The sequence below is a fragment of the Sciurus carolinensis genome, chromosome 3 (genome assembly GCF_902686445.1).
Source record: "Sciurus carolinensis chromosome 3, mSciCar1.2, whole genome shotgun sequence".
Classification (NCBI taxonomy): domain Eukaryota; kingdom Metazoa; phylum Chordata; class Mammalia; order Rodentia; family Sciuridae; genus Sciurus; species Sciurus carolinensis.
This window is the reverse complement of record NC_062215.1, coordinates 174,701,253-174,724,946: the sequence shown is the minus strand read 5'-3', so window position 1 is coordinate 174,724,946 and position 23,694 is coordinate 174,701,253. Positions and strand designations below refer to the sequence as shown.

General features: G+C 37.6%; 1 protein-coding gene across 5 annotated transcripts in view; it reads right to left on the bottom strand.

Moving 5' to 3' along the window:
- Positions 1-23,694, bottom strand: part of Cab39 (calcium binding protein 39) — an 81,939-nt gene that overhangs the window by 22,452 nt on the left and 35,793 nt on the right. For all 5 annotated transcript variants that reach the window (XM_047543675.1, XM_047543673.1, XM_047543672.1 and 2 more), the window contains one exon: positions 1,869-2,033. In XM_047543675.1, the coding sequence (XP_047399631.1) occupies positions 1,869-2,033 (165 nt within the window). The remainder of the gene's footprint in view (positions 1-1,868; positions 2,034-23,694) is intronic.

The following is a 23,694-nucleotide window of genomic DNA, read 5'->3' as shown; positions in this document are numbered from 1 at the left end:
CTAAGTTTTAATAGTGTTCTAATTTAACATGAACAATATGTTGACAAAGTGAAATCTCACTACATTCCATATGTAATTTCAACCATTTCTAACTCTCAAATTATGCTGACTCAGATATAGAAAACAAAATATTGCTGTATGCTTACAATCTACAGGGATCTGAATCCCACCCAAGTGGAACAAGCAGCTTCAAACAGGATGCTTGTGTGTGAACAACATATATACTTTTGTTTTATAGTGGTGGAAGAAGGGGAAATTGTACTTTGCCAGCATAGTAAATTGAAAGAATTTTGTAAGAAGTTGAGCTTTAGTGGCAAGTAGGCATATCCCCCTATAAAAATTAGTTCTGTTTTGGAAAGATGTCATAAAGATTAATAATGAAGGCACTAAGTATCACATAATATACTGTACAAAAAAATGCACTTTACTACCAGATATCTTTACAATCAAAGTTACACAGAAATTAACAAATAGAAAAGTGTACCCTAATAAATGCTACTTGTGCCGTTAGAGTAAAATGCTAGCTTTCAGCACCTTACCTAAAGCACACACAGAGATCATCCTGGGGCCCATACTAGCTCAGGTGCAGTAATGGCAGTCTCTGTGAACCAGTCCCAAGGGAATATACTTTTTAAAATTAATGTCTCTAAAATGAATATTCAATTTTGTGCCCAGGTTGGGGAATAAGATAAGTGGAAGCAGACAAAGGGGAAGAACTATATTTTCCAGTATATCCCTACCTTTGTGGAGGAAATAAAAATTATTGTTGGAATTTGATACACTATTACAAACACATGAGATCAGCTACATACATGAAAATGTCTTAGTTCTATCTGTTCTATAGTAGGATAAAAATAAATTTTTATTTTCCCTTATTATCAAGTGACCTATGAACTACACCCTCTCATCATCTTTTTCTAAAATTTAATCTGGCTGTCATTTCTCCCTGGAACATGTAGCTATCTTTTAAGTACATGCACAGACATCTCATCACTTAGGCTGATAGACACTGGGGCTGAAAACAAGGCACATTCATGACAGAGTCAAAAAAGAAACTGCCTGTGACATGCCACAGAAATTCATCAATGTATGTGCTTCTCAATAATTTACTCAGACTGGTATCAAGAACTATTATTCTAACTGTTAAGTTCGCTAAATATTTAATACAACATGATCCAGCTGCATAAGCTTGGGTGACAATCTCAAGTGCCTACAAAGGTCAGGAAGGTGATGTGCATAGGTAAAGCAGGCCCTGAGATAGAAAAGTAAATTGTGCTGTCCACAGTAAACCCAGATGTAGATGGCCTGGGTTGTTGCTCTGCTCCAGCTGAAGGGCCAAGCAGGACTACTGGCCCAGTACTGCCAGAAGCAAACTCCACAGAAGCCAGAAATTCAGAATTGAGAATAAAATCTGCTAAACACTATAATAATTTAAAAATTTAAAAGCAGTGTCAAAACACATAATCTCTGTGGTAATGGATATTCTTTAGAATCTTATCTACCTTTAAAATTCTAACATTCTATAGTTGTCTTTAGATTTTTATTGGGAGCCCAAGATGAGTGGATTATATCATTTACTACGGTGCTCTGAAGAGCAGTTCTTTGTGAAAAACAAACTAAATGAAAAAAAATAAGGAATACCTAAGAAACTATGTACAATGTAGTGAAAAAGAGGGGAAAATCCTGGCCTGGGCCTGAGATGCCCTTGGGTTCCTGCCCTGGCTCTGCTAATGAGGCAGACAGCCTGGGCTTGCTCACAGAGGTCAGGAAACCTTGTGCCAAGAGCCCAGCAGGGATCTTAAGATGTTCCAAAAGAGAGAACATATGGAAAAGAACTGCTGTTGAAATGAAAGAAACTGATTTCTTACCTCAAAGTCAATGAGTTGCAGATCAGCCACCAGGGTGCTAAGGAGCCCACTATTATATAGCTCTTGAGCAAGTTGAGCCACTGCTTCTGTCTGAGGCTCTTTTTCATTTGTGCCATAAAGAATTTCTTTCATGGCAACCAGATTTTTGGAAACTTCTTCGGTAGCCTGATTTTGGGGAAGAGGTTGAAGAAGAGGAGAAAAACAATTCATTTCACCAAAATGCAACACAGCTGTTTGTTAAATGTCTTCTCTCTACATCTAAAACACTCAGACTTATGTGCAGGCTCCATCCCTGCCCTCAGGAGCTGAATACTGTATACACGTGTATCCAGGTATCAAAATGCACATTACTCAGGAAGGTCAGCATGTGTACAATACATATATACTTGAACACTGAAAATCCAGTTCACATATGGTAGAAACAGAACAGGGAGAAAAGAAAAGGTTCAGTGCCTCCTCAAGAGGGGTAAGTATCAGGGAGGGGGCACCTGAACTGACCCTGAGATGGAGAAAACTCTGAAAAACAAGTGTTAGGGAAGAGAAGCAGTATGAACTAGGGATGAGGGAGAGGGAAAACTATAGGGCCTGTGACAGGAAAGATGTGAGGACAGGAGAGAGCAGGAAATGAAGTTGCAAAAAAGACTAAATGCAAAGGTAAGGTGTTAGAGGAAAACAGAAAGTCACTAATGAGCTTCCACTTCTGGCCAAGACGGACAGGGTCAGATTTATCTACCCCCACGATAAAGATGAGCAAATAAGATAAGACATATGAAACAATGCCTTTCAAATACTGGACTTCAGGCAGCCATGGGACAGTGATCCCTAGAGAAGGGAAACAAGCAAAGAGCACCTTACAAATACCCTATCTTACTGCCAGGCTGTAGCACAGGGATAGGAAGCCAGGTAAAACAGGTCATGTCTGTGAGGTGAGGCCAGCTGGGAATCAGGAAGGCCAAGGAGACTAGAATTTGCAGGGAAGAGTACCAGGAAGGAAAGCAGGCACAGAAAAAGTGTGTAACAGATCTGCTGAAACCTACTGGCATCTTAAGTTGAGCTATAAGATAAGTCACCATAGACAGGGAATAGAACAATTGAGCTCAGCTGGGGTTAGAAAGAGTTCTGGTTTCCACAGGCCTGAATAGAAAACCTCATAGTTATAGGGCATCAAGCAGAATGCTCAAGATGATTTTTGCCTCAGTAGTTGCACAAAATTAGTTCTGGTCCCACCCAAAAAAGTTTAACAGCAAGTCTGGAGAGGATCGTAACTGGAAAACACAACTAATAATCAGGAGACCAACTTAAAGAACAGTCCAGAAATAACAAAGATGGCAGAATAAACAAGAGTGTTAAAGCAGTTACTACAACTATATTCAAAATGTTCAAGAAAACTTGAGTACACTAAATAGAGAAATAGAAGACACAAAAACACTTGAGGAATTGAAACTACAGTGTCTGAGATAAAACATCACACTGGATGGGATTAACAGCAGACACTATAGATGAGAAGTTTTGTAAACACAAAAACAGCAGTAAAAATTCTGAAATGAAATACAGGGTGGGGGCAGATATGGGATGACTTCAAGCAATTAAATATATACATTAAACTGCAATTCCCAAAGCAGGGGAAAGGGCAGACAAAATATGTGAAAAAATAATGAATGAAAAAATTTTGAATTTGATAAGAATTATAATATTCCTAAAAAACTGAAAATCCCAAGTGCAAGAAACAGGAAGATTATAACAACGAACAGAACAAATTACTTAAATTTAGTGATAAAAAGAAAATCTTAGAAGTGACTGGAGGGGCCAAAACAAGCAAACAAATAAACAAAACCCACTGTGGACAAAGAACCAAAGAATATCATACTTCTTGACAGAAATGATGCAAATGAAAATATAGGGGAGGGACACTGTAACAACTGCTGAAAAAAAAAAAAAATACACAACCAAAATGCCACCCTAGAACCTCACACCCAGTGAAAATATCTTCCAAAAACAAAGGCTATGAAATAAGAGCTTTTGAGACATATAGAAGCTGAAAGATTTCATTAGTAGTAGACTTGTACTAGGTATACACAAAAGAAGGAAGAACACTAGTAATGTGAGTAAATGTAACAGATTTTCCCCTATTATTTAAAACAAGGTCTCCAAAAGAGAACTGGCTGTTTAAAGCAAAAAATAACAATGTATTCTGTGGTTATGACTTATGTAGAAAATAATATATGGTGATTACACTAAAAGAGGTGAGGAAATGGAAGTATATAGTGTTGTAAGGTGCTTACAGTAACTAATCAGTACAACAGTTTCTGTGATTAGACTGCAATAAATTAGTGGTGTATATTATAAGCCCTAAAGCTACAACTAAAAAAACCCCACACAAAATACATGAAAAAAGTTATAGGTAATAAAACCAACAAAGGAGATTTGGGTGAAATATTAAAGATACATGAAAAAAACAATGGCTGTAAAAATCTATTTAAAATGAAGCATTTAGACGGGCACAATGGTGCATACCTAAAATCCCAGCGGCTCTGGAGGCTGAGGCAGGAGAACTGTAAATTCAAGACTGGCCTCAGCAACTTAGTGAGACCCTGTCTTAAAATAAAAAAACGGGCTTGGGATGTGGCTCAGTGGCAAAGTGTCCCTTGGTTCAATCCCCAGTACAAATAAAATGAATCATTTATGACCAGAAATATACCTTAGGGAGGCAATTTAGCCAGATTCACAGAACATCAGCATGTAACAGTACTTAAAGAATCATCTCGTCCCATGGTACTCCCTTTTACAACCTCCTAATCTTCTTACCAAATGATCATGTTGCTTCACCTTGAATATTTCCAGTGTCCAGTAATGCAGCATTGGCAGATTTCAGAATTAGATAGCTGACAGACAATTTTATAAGGAGACAAACATTGCCTCACTACACTGTCTGCTGGCTCTGAGTCTGCCCTGCAAATCTGGCAGATTCTAATTTCTCTTCCACAAAAAGGCTCTTATTGAAGGGAGCTTCCTGTCTTTCCTAAATAGTCAACTTCTCCAGAAAACCCTCTCTCAACTTCTTTAATAATCCTTCTAAGAAAGGGGGGACTAGTATTCTAACTATAGCTCAAAAGGAATGACACAGAAGACATCAGACTACCAATTCCCCATTACAGATGGTAACACAGCCCAGTACCTTTAAGTAATTTGGCAATTAAATCAGAGAGCTTTGAGTGAACTAACCTCTCTGGCTTTCAAAGACACTATTGTTCTTAAAACTAGAGCAAATGACCCCACAATGAACACTTTAAATCTTTTCACCGTTTAATCCCAGTTGTGGGGAGCCATCCATATCTAGCAGAATCACAGGAACTGACAGGAACTGACAGCCATAAGAGACTGTTCCAGACCTCCTGGGAGTAGGTGGCCCTGTGTGGGAGTGGTTCAGCTTCTGGGGATAGGTTAGTTTCCCTGAGCAAATGGCTCCCCTGACGCCACCCCATCCTGTTCATCACAGAAGAAGCCCCTCTGGGTTTGGCCTCCTTTACCTGTGTGACTATAAAATAAAGGAGAGATGGACTACTCCATCTTGTTAGAGGCCAGATCTGGTACGGCCCAATCTGTCATGCCCACGTCCATCTGAAAGGAGTGTTGGCTCTTGTGTGTTTATTGATTAGATAGGTCTATGGGTAATTAATTGATTTATAGTCAGCATCGTTCTCTGGCAGTTAACCCTTCCCTCATCCACACAGGATGAGGCTGAAATCCCCACACCCACTCACTCAAGACTGGGCGGGTATTTTTGTATTCTGAAAGATATCCAATATGTCCACCCATCTATCGCTCTCCCCTTTGTATCATCTAAAAAAATCTCAAGTGGAGCCCACCATGTGGCTCTAGCTCTTCATGCTTTCTTCAGTTATGTTCCAATAATTTTTGGGTGTGACTGCTCAGCCACTCTATATGCACCTATTTCCAAATCATATTCAAAAACTTTTTGTTAAATATTTTGATAAAATAAAAACATGCTATTTCTTCCATACTTACTGACTTTAACAAACTGAAATAAAGTTCATTTGGTACAATCTTTGATGATTTCTCCAAACTTGCTGATTTCTCCTATTTTCTTTTCTAAATGCTTATAAAGCATCCTTCAGTAATCATATTATGAAATCTTATTCAGTATTGATTTTAAGCAGTTTACCTTTTCTAGTCCACTGTTACCACTTCATTCTCTATAACACCTCAGAGATTTCTGACAGCAGTTTATCATCCCATATACATGTTTTAAATAACCTAATACAATTTTCTGAGTCAAGAGGAAATCATTTGTAACAGTGTTCTCTTATAATCTACTCACAGATGCTGTTTTTTCAAAATAATTTCATTAATTTCTATTCTTCACATGATTCTCTCTGACAGGAAACAATCTGACAATTAATAGGTTTTTAGAGTTGTCATCTCTTGGTTTTAACACCAGTGACCCTAAATTGCAGGCTTCAGCCTCCTTTGCTTTTCTGGTTAGAACAAAAGTTTAAAGTTCTTCAGTTTATATTCTTTTAAGTCATCATGTAATGCTATTTTCTGACAACAACAGGTGGCTGAGAAAGAAGGGGGATGATGGTGAAAGGGTCCAGGTTTCTTTTTGAGGTAATGAAAAAAACTGTGGTTATAACTGCATATATCTGTGAATAAACTAAAAGACACTGAATTGTACATTTCAAATGGGTACATGAATTACATCTCAATAAGGTTGTTGTTTTAAAAAGGGAGGAGAGAGGTAAGGACATAATTAGAAAGCTATTTATTGTACTTCTGAGTTAAATGGCAGCCTAGACTCACAGATAAAGCCCCCTTCCCTTTCAGAAGATGGCACTTACACCCACATTATGGATGGGGATGAAATGCTAAATAAAATCATACTCTCTCCCCTACCTACATTACTGCTCATCTGCTTTTGGATCCTGCCCTCTTCTCCTCATACCATCAATTCTCCCTTTTTCTGATTTTTCCCTATCAGTTTATAAACATGATCAAGACTCCCCCTTAGCAAAGTCAAATAAGCTCTCCTTGGACTCCATAACCCTCCTCCCAGACACTATTCACTCATAATTAAACCTCTCAAAACATCTGCCGCAGTTGAATTCTCTTTCCTGGTTCACTCCTCAGATCAACCCCACGTGGCTTCTACACCTAGTACTTTACAGCTCTGGCTAGACACCAGTGATTTATATGCTACCATATGCAATTTTCCCTCTACACTATGCCTGAGCTTCCCGCAGCATTTGGAGTTGTTGATTACCCCTCCTTTTTAAAAGTTTCTCCCTTGTCCTCTGTGACTCATCGTCATCCTAATTTTCCTCCCTATGTTGCTCCTTTTTGGTTCATCCTCCGTGGGCAGGCCATTTTAATAGTAACATTCCTCAAGGCAGGGTACATTCTGCTTTAGTTAACTCCCTAATGCAAAGGCCTCAGCTTCCTGCCTTTAATTCAGTTCTCTTCTCTAGGCCCTACCAGTACATTCAGCACTCTGCTCTCAATGTCTCTAGTTGGATGTTTCATGGTACTTCAAACCTAATGCATCCAAAACAACTCGTGATCTTGCCCAGTGCCTGGTATACTCCCCTCATTCCTTATTCCAGGTAATGGAACCACTGACCCATGCCAGAAACTTACCAGCCACCCTCAACTCTTCCTCCTTCTTCACGCTGCCCCAAAGCGAAGTCATTACCAGCATTCCCCAATTTTTCTATCTATGCCCCCCTCTACCATTGCCACCTAAATCAAAGTTTACATAACATAAATGATGATTTAAGACATTTTCCTCTGTTTAAAAGGTTCCAGTGGCTACCTACTGTTCCTAAAATGGAGCAAATGCCTTTTCAGCATGGCCTGTAAAATGTAAAGACCTGCAAGATCTGGCCTACTGCTTAACTGCACCCTGTACTATAATTTCTCCCTGACTACCTATTCACCAATGCTCTGGCAACACTGGACTTTGTTCAGTCTTTGCATGTGTGGTTTCCTATGCCTGAAATGTTCTTTGCATCTGCCTCCTGGCCAAGTCCCATTCTTCCTTCACTGCTCAGCTCAATGTTTACTTCCTTGTAAGTCTTTCTAGGTAAATTCTATCACATACTGTACTACCACCCCATCTTTCTTCACATTGCTTCTCATGGTTTTAAGTAATTTTACTTTCCATTATGATTTCTAAATTACAATTTGTTTCCTTCTGCTCCACTAAGAGCCCAATGCCTACAGGTGCTCCATACATGCTCAATGAATAGCTGAACATCAGAATACCTGATATAAATCCAGATTAAAGCTAGATGTAGGGAAATGTGGTACTATCACACTATAGGAAGGATGCTCTAGCAATATCTGACCAAGAATGGGAACAGTCCATACTGCTTGGCAGAATCCCCCAAGAGACACTGTTACACCAAACAGAGATTGTTCTAGCTAGAAAAACAGGGGAGAGCATACTTGGTTTACTCCTAGAAACAAAAAATGTAGGGAAGAAATACACCCAAGGTAGACTCCTATTTCTTAACGTTCTCTAGGGTTGCGGGATCATTGAACGAGCAAAGCAAGATTACAATTGTTAACCTTTTAGCTATTGGTAATGGAAAAAACTATTAGAATTAGGAATCAAAAGTTCTGTCTACTACTGGACAAGAACAGATTTTCCTCTAGAAATGGGCAAAGAAACAAATCCCCTTAAATGTGAAAACAATAACTGTAGTACAGAGGAAGGGAGCTGTTATGGTTTAGATATGAGGAATCCCCCAGAAGCTCATGTGTGAGACAATACAAGAAAGTTTAGAGATGAAATGATTATTAGGTTCTGAGTCCTAACCTAATCAGTGTATCAATCCTCTGATAGGGATTAACCAGGTAACTGTAAGACAGGTAGAGTATGACTGGAAGAGGAGGATCACTGGGGGCATGCCTTTGGTGTACATATTTTGTACCTGATGAAAGGAGATTACTCTTTCTCTCTGCTTCTTGGTGGCCATGTCCTGAATTGCCTGCTCCTCTACTATACTCTTTTGCCATGATCTTCTGCCTCACCTCCAGCCCAGAATGATGAAGCTGGATGTCTATGGACCTATGAAACTATGAGCACCAAATAAACTTGTCCTCCTCTAAAAATTATTCTCGTCAGGTCTTTTGGTCACAGCAACAAAAAACAGGAGCCAAAGAATGAGTTACCCCAAACGTCAGTACCTGACAGTTACAGAGGTGACTGGTAGGGGAAGAGACTGGTTGATCAAGTCAATAATGCTGGCCATTTTACTTAATGACCAAGTACCCTAAGCTTGGGTCTCATTGTGCATTTTCAGTTTCAAATGTGGACATCTTCCAAAGCTGAATTTAATGAAAGCCAACTCCTGCATCTGGTACTCAACAGAAGAAAGAGAAGTCTGTTTCTATGCTGGAGGAAATACCTGCTGTGTTGGAAATCCTGAATCAAAGCACACCCATACTGTAAATTGTTCTGTATAGGCAAGTGGTTAAGTTCAAAGGTAAATTGAGTTGTAATTTGCCTTGTGTTAAATTTACAAGCTAACTCCTTGTATCTCAGGGAAAGCACTCTAGAAGAACACATACCAAACTGAGTAATGTCCACCTTTGGGGAGGTGAAAAAGAAAAAGTTTTACTTTTCACTTGCTCTACTTCAGACTTGTTTAAATGTTTTAAAATTCACATTTTCCCCTGGCACTGGGAACTGAACCCAGGGGTTCTCTTCCACTGTGCTATACCCCCAGCTCTTTTTATTTTTTGAGACAGAGTCTCACTAAATTGCGGAGGCTGGTCTTGAACTTGTGTTCTTTCTGCCTTAGCCTCTTGAGTCACCGAGATTACCTGTGTGCACCACTGTGTTGACTCACATTTTACTTTTTTAATGGCAAAATGATAAAGGGGACAGACAGATAAATAGATTGAAAAGTTCATTATGCTGGTACTAACTGGTTTTTCTTCTTATTTCTATAATTTTTCCTTTTATATCCTCCCTATAAGAGATCCTCCCAAATTTTAAAGATTAATTTCTAAAAAAAAAAAAACTAAGTATGTAGGTTTACATATGTAAGTAAGTTTACCAACTATTTTTGAAATAGTGTCACAAATAATGACAAATATAAACCTAAAGACTAGAATTGGATTTAGCAGAAAGTGATCAACTATTCAGAAGAAGATGAACAGTGGGACTTCCAATATTGGGCATTTCCATGGCTAGTTACCATCTACATAGGTGAATCAGCAACATGACATGAGATAAAAGCTAAAATTAATCAACTTATTATTTATTAGCAAAATTTAATGAATTTTAATATATTCAATAATAGATATTTAATGAATTTTAATTATATATGTATACAGTTACATGTGTTTGTATATATACATTTTTTTTTTCAGCAATTTGTGTGGCTTCTGTTCCCCATCACATAGTTTTATCAGCTGATTAAACAAAAAGGTTAAAAAAAAGTTCAAATATTACCAATTAGTAAAAGATGATCAGAAAAGCTTAAGAATTAGGGCTGGGGTTGTGGTTCAGTGGAAGAGCATTTGCCTAGCATGTCCGAGGCATTAGTCTTGATCCTCTGCACCACATAGAAATAAATAAAATAAAGGCCCATCAATAACAACAAAAAATTAAAAAACAAAACAAAACAAAACAGAACTATTACACAAGAAAAGGCAATTCAGCAAGCATTTACTGACTGAAGATGCCACACACAGAATGAACTTGGCTGTCCTTGGTAGATACGACTTGGTTCCCTTCATCAGTGTTTTAAGTTAGTGATCATGCTCAGCCCCCCATCTCTGCCCTGTCTGCATATGTCAATATGTTCTCTCCCTCTCTAACCACATCCTCCTTATCTGCACCTCCCTGTCTCCTCACACCTACTGAGTAAGCTATTCACACTCAGAGTACCTCCAAACACTGTGCCATTTACAAGCTGCTGAAATCATCAGTATGCCACATGATCTACTGACTCCTTAATGACCAAATTATCTGTTCTGCTAGTTTCAGTGTTGTGTGTGCTAGGAGCTTAGTCTCTGGCTACTTTAGAGTCTTGGACATGCTTTACTGAAAATTTCTCTACTCTAGCTCCTAGAGATTTATAGAAAAAGTGATGGAACTGGTGCACACTTAGTTCACCAATAATTCAGTTCAGAAAAACTGCTTTCGATTAGCTTGATTTCCAACCAGAAACTCCTACTAGTGCATATTTCAAAATAATCTCCTCCAGGGAAAGAAACTTCTCTACTTATAAATGAAATCTAGCTTTGCTCCTTCTCTATTATGACAAGACTTTCTAATTAAAATATTCTTAGCTTCCTAGCTAATATCCTCTGGCACAACCCTGGCAACACACTTAGAATCACTTAAAGAACTTTCAGAAAAGATGACCAATTACCCCAGGTACTTATTAATGATAGAAATAAAGGTAGTAACTTTACAGTGGAGATATTACCTCAAACAAGTGATCAAAGAGAACATCACCAGTAATGAGACTGTTAATAAAGTGTCGCCTGCTAGGATGCCTTGAAGAAGGTGCATCATCATTTTTGTGGTACTCCTGCCCAAAATGTATAACCAACATCAAATCATGAAGAAACATCTAGCCAAACCCAAATCAAGGAACATTCTACAAAATTTTCAAGTGTCCAGATCAAAAAAGGTAAAGATTAAGGAACTGTTCCAGATTAAAGTAGACCAAGGAAAACAACTAAATGCAATGTATGATCCTGAACTGGATGCTCGTCAAGAAAAAGGTCATTAGTAACACAACTGATAGAATTTGAAAAATGGGTATTAATAGTATTACATCAACGTTACTTTCCTGATTTTGATCACTGTATTATGGATATGTAAGATATTAACATCTAGGGAAGCTGGGTGAAGACTACTCTTTCTGCAACCATTTAAAAATTTTTTCATTTCTTAAGACCTCAAATTCCCAATAAAAGCTTTCAGTTTTTTGCTGTCATCCACCTTTACTCTCTTGCCCTGGACATCTCTCTCTGTTCCAACTGAAAGCCTGAATGCTCACACTCCTCTGCTCGACTCTTGGCCCGAGGCCCTGAGCACCAGCCCCCTTCTCTGAGGCTTGCAGCAGATGACCTTGCAGTCCTATTAACTTCTCCTATGGATCTTCCATTTCCTAGTATTGGCAAGAGCTCTGGAAAGGGCTGGTTTTCACTCTTCCTTGCTCCAATGTCTAAGACGCAATTTGCACATGGAATGACCTCACGATTTTGCTAATTGACTGAACTGTCTGCAATATCTTGTCAGTTGAACATGGTGTCCCAAGACAGAGATGCTACTCTTCTATGGGCCAAGGAGACTCATATTAGGTTTCATGGTTGCTTTATTAACAGCAGCCAACTGTTTTATAAATACATGGTCCAGAAGAAAAACATGTGAGAGAACAGTCCCCCTTGTGACAAGTCCACTCACTTGACTGGAAAATGATGTAGCTTATCTTTTAACTTGCTCACTCTTTTAGGTGAGAAAACAAAATTTTGTTTAAGTTCTTTAGTTTTCAGTGGGATTCTTGAGAAGTGATTTACCATGCGTCACTCTACAAAGCAGCTACAGGGAACTGAGTCTGGAAACACCTGTGATGACCAGAACTGCAGAGGAGAGTCTGGGGCTTAGCAGAGTTTCTCAAAATCAAAGTTTTGAGTTAAGAAGTTTAGTTCCTAAGTTCCTTAGGGGCCAGGCATGTTAATCCCAAACTAGGAACACTAATAACTTTAACCTATCTTCAGGATCAACTTAAACATTAACCAGTATCTCAGGATCCACATCTAATGCTTACTTTACTACTAACAGTATTAGAACTAAACTTCTTCCCCACTCTGTTCAAGAAGCATGAGACAGTGAGATTTTCCACAGCCTGTTTTTCCATTTAAAAAAAAAAGATGAGCCAGATGTGGTCGTGTGATCCTATAGTTACAGCTATTTGGCCTAGGCAGATACAAAGTAGTGAGGTAAAAATGCATATTTAGACACTAGAGAAGATACCCATTAGTGCTTCCAGACCACGTCCTTGAAGTACTCATAGACTTTACCACCCCACCCACTCCTCCTCTGGAACCACTTGCTCAGTAGACCCAAACTGGCCTCAAGTCAGGAGAGGAAAGGTAACAAGGTGGCTATTCACAGTTGAAGGGGCTAGGTTGTGTCTAGTGGGATATAAGATAAGGGCTAACTTCCCCCTTGCTTCTAATTTTTAATAGTTACGAAAAAAGTATACAAAAATATAAATATGAGCAGAGTCTTTTACATTAGCAAAGAATTAAAAATAAAATGTTCTCCCACTAAGTTAAATTGTAATGTTCTCATAAGATGGAAGAACATGGCAAGTTTTAAAAATAACTGAGATCTATGTTGACATGAAAGATATTAACATTAAAAAAACCAGGTTACAGAAGAGTATGACTTACCTGCTCTTATCTGCTCCAGAGGGGGTGAGTACTAGAACATGAGTAAGAGTCTGTAAGGATGCTGCTCCCCTCCCCATGTTAATGGCAATCAACTCATGTAGTAGTGAATTATAGATGAACTTCAGTTTTTCTTTAAACTCTTTGGTATTTTCTTAATTTTTAAAACAAGGATATATCAGAACTTACTGCTTTGTACAAACAATATAAATATAGAAAATTAAAACTCTTAGGCTTAATGTACACATATACACATATGCTTATGGAAAGAGGGAGAATTTGCAAATTTGTGTCCCACCCCTCTGCCGGTGATTTAAGATGAACAGGACTTTGGAGAGCAGAAGCTTAAGTAAGGAGAAAGAATCTGATGCTCCTAAGGTTTTTCGCCCAGGATACAAAGGTAGTATTTCTTAAAGAAGGCAGTCAGGTAAAAACCCAGTTCTGGGAAGGAGAAAATGAATTTCAAGTTGAACAAGTTCAGTGTGAAGTGATGCTGTTCAAATGGCAACATCTTAAGTATTGACAGAAACATCATCTCAATTAGCAGATTTCAGACCTTTTTGGGGCCACTGATACCCTAATTCTCTACTCTTGGGTACTGCCACTTTTCAAAATAATCATCTATGTAGGCTTCCAATGTATAGATTAGAATAGAGTAAAACTTTAAAAGTAGATAAAGGGAGAAAAAGCACCTAAAGCCACAGCCAGCTTGCTTCTCCAGAGCACCCTCGGCACATACGTGGAACATCAAGTTAAAAAGCAAAATACACACGTGAAACACAAGATCCCCTTGCCCCTTGCCCCAATTTCTAACCAAAATAATACCTCTACAATCTATCTCATCAGAAGCATGCGTCAAGCTTCTCTAGATAAGTAAGTGCCAGATTTCTTGTGGGTTGTGCAGTTTTTGTCACAACTCGTCAACTCTGCTGCTGGAGTGGGACAGCATCCATCCACAGGCCTGGCTTGTGCCAGTGCAGCTTGGTTTAGAAAAGCAGGTAGTGTGCAACTAGCTAGGGCTGCAGTTTGGTGATTTGGACTCTGGAAAGTATCGGTGAGTACAAGATCAGGGCAAAGGGTATGAGAACCTGAAGTTGAGTGTAGATAATCATTAAACTCTCTCAGAAACCCTAGTTTCATTTCTTAATTCTTTTCCCCAAATTTTTCCTTGCATTCAGAATTCCCTTACCAATGTTGTCTTCTGCAATTATGTCTATCTTTCCAAACGCACATTCAATCTTACCCTATCTCTGACTCTGAAATGTTGCTCAGGCCCAGCAATTTTGGAAGAAATCTTGGCAGTTTCTTATAAAACTAATATATGGTTACCACATGATCCAGGAGTTGGACTCTTGAGCATTTATTCCAAGGAATAATAATATATACTCACACAAGAAGCTACACTGAAATATGTAGAGCAGTTTTAATAGCCAAAAACTGTAAACAGCCCAGATGTTCTTCTACAGGCCAGTGGTTAAACAACAGCATGTACATCCACAGAATGGAATAATCTCAGCAATCAAAAGCAACGAACTGCTGACAAAACCAGTGGCACAGATCTCATGGGAAAAATGATGAGTAGAAAAAAATTCACATATTGTATAAGTCCACAAAACATTCTTGAAACGACACTTTATAGATTAGCAGAACAGATTACCAACTGCTGGCAGAAATTAGGGGTGGGGGAGTAATGGGTGTGGCTATACTGGTATAGCAAGAGAGGGCTGTGATGATGGAGATCTATACTGTGAATGCAGTAATGGTTATGGAATAAACACATGGCTGCACAAATGATAAAACTGCACAGAGCTACACCCATACAAGTTGTAAAGATGGTGAGCTCTGAGGTAGGCCTGTGGACTGTACCAATGTCAATTTCCTGGTTTTAATATTTAATATAGTTAGGTAAGATATAAACATCAGGGGAAAGTAGGGGAAGGGCACATGGGATCTCACTGTGTGCATTTTTTACAACTTACTATGAATTAAAATAAACAAAGTAAAACAACAAGAGACCCCTTTAGCTTTCTTAGTATATCCTTAGGTTGTATATGAGACCCCCACACCCTTTTTTTGGGTATTGGGGATTGAGCCCAGGGGTGCTTTGTCACTGAGCTATATCGCCAACCGTCCGCTCTCTTTTTGAGATAGGGTCTTCCTCAGTTGCTGAAGGTCTTGCTCAGTTGCCAAGGTAGCCTCAAACTTGCGATCCTTTTGCCTTAGCCTCCCAAATTGCTGGGATTTCAGGCATGAATCACTGTGCCCAGCTGTAAGACCCTTTTCAAGCTACCAAAATTCACATGTCTAGCCTTAATTCCCATCATTTCACTCTATCTCTATCTCTATAAAGTCACACTGAACAGGGTTGCTCTGGTGTTTTTGTTTACCATTTTTTTGAGTTTCTCTAAACTCACTCTTTGCAAAAAAATCATTTTAAATAAAAATCTTTTAAATACATACCAACCTATATTTACTGCCTTAAATACCAATTCATTTTCAAAAAAGGGTTTAAATGACCTCATTGAAAAAAGAGAGCTCTTATGTCAAAGTTAATATGAAGACAAAGATGTGAGATGAAATCTAAAAGTAAAATGACAAACACTACTGGTGCCTATGAGAAAAAGTCCATATGACGTTAATTCCTGTGCTAAATGCTTTTTAAAATCCCAGTGTCTCAAGCTCTTTACTAAAGGTGTTACTTAAAATACTGGGTATTCTAAGCCGAAAGATTGTGGACTAGGAAAAACCTATTAATAAACTTCTGGTGTCAAAGATTACTCTACACAAGTTTAGTAACCATGAGTCACTGTTAAATGGCCATGGTATGAAAGGGCTACTCCCTCTTTATATTTGCCAGCAAACCCATTCCTCTTACGGAATGAGTGAATACAGCTATTCAATCCAGTGAACACGTGCAGGCATACCTTCTTTATATGGCATGTAGGGCAAAGTGTATAAACAGTCATTACATATGCCACATCTGTTTGGCTCTTGGCAGTGAAAGAAGAAGTCCCATCCCAACCCCATTTGCCAGTTACCTAAAAATAGGGATGGTGAAATCAACCATTTAAAAAAAAGGTATAAGGAAATTAGTTTTGTACAAATTCTTTAAAAAGCTGTGGCAAAGTTATTAAGGTACCAGTATTGACATCACACACAATTCTTAATATAACTGTGTACCACATAGAACAAGTAAAAAATAACAGTACATTACAAATAAAGGAATAAACACTCAAATATATTCATCATTTAGTCCCAGGGATCATAAGAAATGAATGGGAAAATGCCAGAAGCATACTTTTACTATGGGTTTGGCATAGGTAGGTATGACTCTTAATAATGGGTTACCTAAGAAACAACAGTTTGAACAGCTGGATCATGAGAATAACAACAGGAAACCATTGTACCTCAAAATAAGATGAAGACTGCATTACAAAGCACCTGGCAAAGGATGATGCTGTATCAGTGTACAGATGTGCCAATGATGCAAAGCTGGAATTTCTCATATAGCATATAAGCAAGTGGTCACCTGGCCTGTGCCAATATAGCTCCTGAGAAAGCCAACTTCGTTTCCCCTATCATTTCACCCAGTATCAAGACAAAATTGGACATGAAATCAGTCTGAAACACATCTAACCCCTGCCTTAGAGTAGGTGGTCCCCCAAAATATTTTACTAGGAGCTATAGTGATTCCCTCCATCCTTTAAAGTCCCTCTGCTCAAATCTTTTTTCTTTTCACATGAAGTCTTGTCTCTCCAATTCATTCAGCTGTTCCTTATGGCAGAGTTTTGAATTTCCATGCCAGTCTAATTACTCTTCCCTTAATACACTCTAGTTTTTCTATGTCCTTGAGTGAGGATCTGCCCACACAGAGCAGAATTTAAAATAGTGTATTTCTATTATTGCAATCTAGTCTTTCAACAGCCTTTCTGGATGTTTTATTGTACTATCTATTCTCAGGGCATACATCTGTGGTTTCTAAGCCACATCTGTCCCAGCTGTTATATGGACAATCTTATTCTGTACTGCGTTACAATGGGAAATACAGCACACTGCACATATTTTTTTTTAATTAATTTTTTTGTAAACAAATGGGATACATGTTGTTTCTGTTTGTACATGGAGTTAACAGCATACCATTTGCATAATCATACATTTACACAGGGTAATGATGTTTGATTCATTGTTATTCCCCACCCCACCCCTTCCACCCCTCTTTTGCCTCTATACAGTCCCTCCTTCCTCCATTCTTGCCCCCTCCCACCCCCCATTATGTGTCATCATCTGCTTATCAGTGAGGTCATTCGTCCTTTGAATTTCTGAGATTGGCTTATCTCACTTAGCATGATATTCTCCAATTTCATCCATTTGCCTGCAAATGCCATAATTTTATTATTCTTTATAGCTGCGCAATATTCCATTGTATATGTATACCACAGTTTCTTTATCCATTCATCAATTGAAGGGCATCGAGGTTGGATCCAGAGTCTGGCTATTGTGAATTGAACAGCTATGAACATTGATGTGGCTGTATCTCTGTAGTATGCTGATTTTAAGTCCTTGGGGTATAGGCTGAGGATGGGATAGCTGGTTCAAATGGTGGGTCCATTCCAAGTTTTCTAAGGAATCTCCACACTGCTTTCCAGAGTGGCTGCACTAATTTGCAACCCCACCAGCAATGTATGAGTGTACCTTTTTCTCCACATCCTCTCCAACACCTATTGTTGCTTGTATTCTTGATAATCGCCATTCTAATTGGGGTGAGATGGAATCTTAGTGTAGTTTTGATTTGCATTTCTCTTATTACTAAAGATGGTGAACATTTTTTCATATGTTTGTTGATTGCTTGTAGATCTTCTTCTGTGAAGCATCTGTTCATATCCTTAGCCCATTTGTTGATTGGGTTATTTGTATTCTTCGTGTAGAGTTTTTTGAGTTCTTTATATATTCTGGAAATTAGAGCTCTATCTGAAGTATGAGTGGCAAAGATATTCTCCCACTCTGTAGGCTCTCTCTTCGCATTGCTGATAGTTTCCTTTGCTGAGAGAAAGCTATTTAGTATTGATTCTTGCTTTTATTTCTTGTGCTATGGGAGTCCTGTTAAGGAAGTCTGATCCTAAGCCAACAAGTTGAAGATTTGGACCTACTTTTTCTTCTAGAAGATGCAGGGTCTCTGGTCTGATTTCAAGGTCCTTGATCCACTGTGAGTTGATTTTTGTGCAGGGTGAGAAATAGGGGTTTAGTTTCATTCTGTTGCATATGGATTTCCAGTTTTCCCAGCACCATTTGTTGAACAGGCTATTTTTTTCTCCATTGCATATTTTTGGCACCTTTGTCTAGTATGAGAAAATTGTATTTATTTGGGTTTGTGTCCGTGTTCTCTATTCTGTACCACTGATCTACCTGTCTATTTTGGTGCCAATACCATACCGTTTTTGTTACTATTGCTTTGTAGTATAGTTGAAGTTCTGGTATTGCGATACCCCTGCTAAGGACTGCTTTAGCTATTCTAGGTTTCTTATTCTTCCAGATGAATTTCATGGTTGCTTGCTCTATTTCTGTAAGGTACGTCGTCATTGGGATTTTAATTGGAATTGCGCTGAATCTATATAGCACTTTTGTTAGTATGGCCATTTTGACAATATTAATTCTGCCTATCCAAGAACATGGGAGATCTTTCCGTCTTCTAAGGTCTTCCTCAATTTCTTTCTTCAATGTTTTGTAGTTTTCATTGTAGAGATCTTTTACACCTCTTTGGTTAGATTGATTCTCAAGTTTTTTTTTTTTTTTTTGAGGCTATCACTGCACATATTTGAAGTGCATACTTGGTTGAGTTTTGACTTATGTATACATCCATGAAACTGTCAAGATGGTGAACAGACCCATCACCACAAAAAATTTTCTTATGCTTCTTTATAGTACCCTCCTCTGACTGACCCACTCTACTTTATAGGTCCCAGCCAATCCCAAAGCAATCACTGACCTATATTTTATAATTATGGATTAGTTTTGTTTTCTAGAGTTTGTTATCCACAGCCACAGACATTCTTTTTTATTACTGAGTAGATTTCATTTTATCAGAGTACTCCAACTGGCTTCTTCATGTGCCTGGCTACTTTGTTTTGGGCTATGACAATTAAAGCTGCTATGAAAATGTATACAGACAAGTCTTCGGGTGGACCTATATTTCTTCTTCTTCTTTTTTTTTGGTACTAGGGATTGAACCTAGGTCTCTCTATCACTGAGTTACATCCTTAGTCTTTTATGTATTTTATTTTATTTTTTGAGATCCTCCTGCCTCAGTCTTTCAATGGACCTACACATCTTGTTATCTTAGGAGTGGAGTAGCTACGTAAACTTAGCTTTTTAGGAAACTGCTCATTTTCCAAAGTGGTGGTACCATCTCATATTCTTGCCAGCAGTTCCAACACTGTCAACATTTGGTATAGTATTTTCAATTTTAACCATTTTAACAGCTATGCAATGCTATCTCATCAAGGTTTTACTTTGCAATTTCTTAATGATTAACATCTTTTCAAATGCTTGCCTGTCATCTATATACCTGTATATCTGTATATTCATATCTCTTGTAACTTTTTACTGTTTTCTATTCTTTTCGAAAATTCTCTATATATTCTGAATGCAATCTTTCATCAGATATATGCATTGGATTTTCTCCTAGTCTGAGGCTGGCTTGTCTTTTCATTCCTTTAACAGTGCCCATGAACAATAGATATCTTCTACTCATTTAGCTCTTTAATTTCTCTTAACAATGCTTTGTAGTTTTCAGTCTTTCGCTTCCTTTGTCAGAATAATTCCCAAGTATGTCATATTTTTTGATGCTATTCTAAATATTTTAAAATTTCAATCTCAGATTATTCAACGATACTAATCAGAAATACAACAGATTTTTGTATAATAACCTATGGCCCTTACTAAACTCATTTACTACTTCTATTAGTTGTAGATTTCTTCAGGTTTTTTAAAAAAATAACCATGTTTCTACAAATAAAAGGTTCTTTCTGATCTTCGAGTCTTCAATAACTTGTCTGCACAGGCAAGAACTTCTAAATACAAAGATAAACAGAAGTGGTGAAAGTGGATATCCCTTTCAATCTTAATCTTAGGAGAGAAAATGAACCCTTTTACCATGTTATTAAGCTAGCTATAGGGTTTTTGTGTACATGCCCTTTTCTCAGGATGAGGAATTTCCTTCCATTTCTTCTTTCCTGTTTTTTTGTTTTTAAATTAGAAAGCAATGCTTTTTTTCCTTTTCATCTACTGATATGTTCTTTGTCAATAAGAGACATATCGATTTTTGAATGCTGAATAAGCCCTGCATTCTAGGAAAAAACCCCACTTGGTAATGATGTATTATCCTATTGTTATCCGATAGATATTATTATCCTACAGTTAGATTTGATTTGCTAAAATTTGGTATTTTTGCACCCACCTTCACAAATGATATTAATTTGTAATTCTGTTATAATGTCTTTGTCTGGTTTTGGTATCAGGATAATGCTAACCTGATAGATCGAGTTAAGAGCAGTTCTTTTCACTTTAATTTTCTGGAAAAGTTAGCAATTCTATTATTTTGTTCTTAAACATTTGGCAATCTCCAGTGAAATCCTCTAGGCCCAGAGTTTTCTTGAGAGTACCATTATTAGTTAAATTTTCAACTATTTTTACGTAGGTTCAGGTTATCTGCTGCTTCTTGAGTGAGTCTGGGCAATTTGTGGTTTTCAAGGATTCGTCCATTTCACCTAATTGATCAAATTTATTGACATCAAATTGTTTATTATACTATTACCCTTTCAATATCTGTAGAATCTGGAGTGATGTTAACTCAATATAATTCAATATATTAGTAGCTTCTGTCTTCTTTTTCCCTGACCAGACTTAGAGTTTATTTATGAATTCTCATGTTTCTTTCTGTTTTATAAATTAACTGATTTTAGTTTTGACAGTTATCTCCTTTTGCCTACTTTATGTATAATTAACCCATCTTTTTCTACTTCTCTAAGGTGGAAGCTCAGACTTGTCTTCCTTTCTAACACTCAGTGCTATAAGTTCCCTAAGTAATGGTTTAGCACCTATCCACTAATTCTGAATTGTGTTTTCACTTTTATGCCATTCAAACCACTTTCTTACTTCTTTGCCCCCCCCCCCTTTTTTGAAACTGGGGGTTGAACCCAGGGGCATTTAACCACTGAGTCACATCCCCAGCCCTTTTTTTGTTTTATTTTAAGACAGGGTCTTGCTAAATTCCTCAGGGCCTCGCTATGTTAATGAGGCTGGCTTTGAACTCACAATCCTCCTGCATTCCAGATTGCTGGGATTACAGGCATGCGCCACCAAGCTTGGCTTCAAACCACTTTCTAATACCTTCTTTGATCCATGAGTTACTTCATCTAAACATTTTGGAATTCCAAGGATCTTTCTACTACTGATATTTAATTCCATGATAGCCATGGAACAAACTGCACATAATTTCTTCCTCCAAAATGTACTGAGTTATTTTTATGGCCCAGAATATGACTGATGTTGGTAAATGTTCCACCTGCACTTCAAAAGAATGTGTAGGTTGGTTCTGCTATTGTTGAGTGAAGTGTTCTATAACTTATTCAGATAAAATCAGATGACAGCATCATTCTGGTCCACAAGAAAATCCTTGCTGATTTTCTGTTTATTTATTTTATTAATGAAAGTGAGGTAACAGATTGTAACTGGATTTGATTACTACTTCTTTCAGTTCTATCAGTTTGGGATATTTCAAAGCTCTGTTTTTAAGAATGTAAGTGTTCAGGATTGTTATAGTCATGGATTAAATGATCCCTACACTTTCTCATGAAATGGCTTTTCCCTGTGAATATTCTTTGCTCAGAAATCTATTTGTCTGGTTTTAACAAAGCCATTCCAGCTTTCTTTTTTAATTTTAATTTTATTTGTTCTAATTAGTTGTACATGACAGTAGAATACATTTATACATTTTGATAGATCATACATAAATAGAATGTAATCTCTCATTTTTCTGATTGTCCATATTGCAGGATCACATTGGTCATGCAGTCATACATGTATACGAGGTCATGTCTGTTTCACTCTACTATCATTCCTTCCCCCATACCCGTTCCCCTCTCTTCACTCCCCTATACCTAATATAAAGTAACTCTATTCTTCCCTATCCCCACCCCCACTTATTATGAATTAACTTTGGCGAATCAGAGAAAACATTTGGTCTTTGGTTTTTTGGATTTGGCTAATTTCACTTAGCATGATATTCTCTAACTCCATCCATTTAAATGTACATTTTCCCACCTTTTTAATCTATTTTTCACCTGTGTATTTCTTATAGGCAGCATATAGTTGGAATTTTTTTCATCTAATCGCTCCCTTTTAACAGGAGTTTAGACCACTTATATTTAATGTGATTGATTATATATACTGGACTCTACCATCTTACTATTTGTCCCATCTGTTATTTAATCCCCCTTTCCTTTTTTTTATTTTGGGGGGGTCTTCTTTTAGATTAATCATGCATTTCCAATGATTGTGTTGTTTTATTTTTCTTTGTTGGCATTTTGTCTTTTTTTTAAAGATTAAGCACAAAGTCATACTTTTATTCATTTTACATTTTATAAGTTAAGATGACATATCACTGCCAGCTAACTGGCCCTTCTTTGGTGCCTGACTCAGTCACCCACAGGATTTTCTATCCTCTGATTTTTATCATTTACAACAACCTGTTAACTAAGTCCTTTAATTTTTGTCTTTAGCAGTCATAAAGGGTTCAAAAGAGAATAATGTGACAGTGGTTCATGTTAACTCTGCTTTCTATTCCATTTTCAACCAATACAAATATTCACTGAGCTATGTCTTTGGAAGGCTTATTTTTAAAAGTGGCAAGCAAACATCACTATGTTACAAAGAAAAGAGAATATGAATGCAATAGGGCAGGGTTGCATTTTAAATAGGGGACTGGTTAAAAAGTGGCATTTCAGCAAAGACTTGAAAAAGGGTGTAAGCAAAGGAGATAGCTGGTAAAGAACATCTAAGGCAAAGGGAACAGCCAAATGTAAAGGCCTATAGAACAGAGTGTTACTGAAGCACACAGGGAAAGATGGCCAATGGGGAGAAAAGTAGAAGAAGGCACCACCAAGGTCATGGATCTGATTGTCTAGGCTGGGGGTTAGCATTTGTTTTTATGTAAATGGGCAGACAATAAGTATTTTAGTCTTTGATAAGGTCTGTATCACATATGATTCTTTGCTTTTTTAAACAACCCTTTAAAAAATATAAAACCATTTCTTAGCTCTTGAGTCTTATAAAAATAGGCCTAGGCATGATTTGAAAGCAGACTATGTAAGGACTTTGATTCCTACTCTAA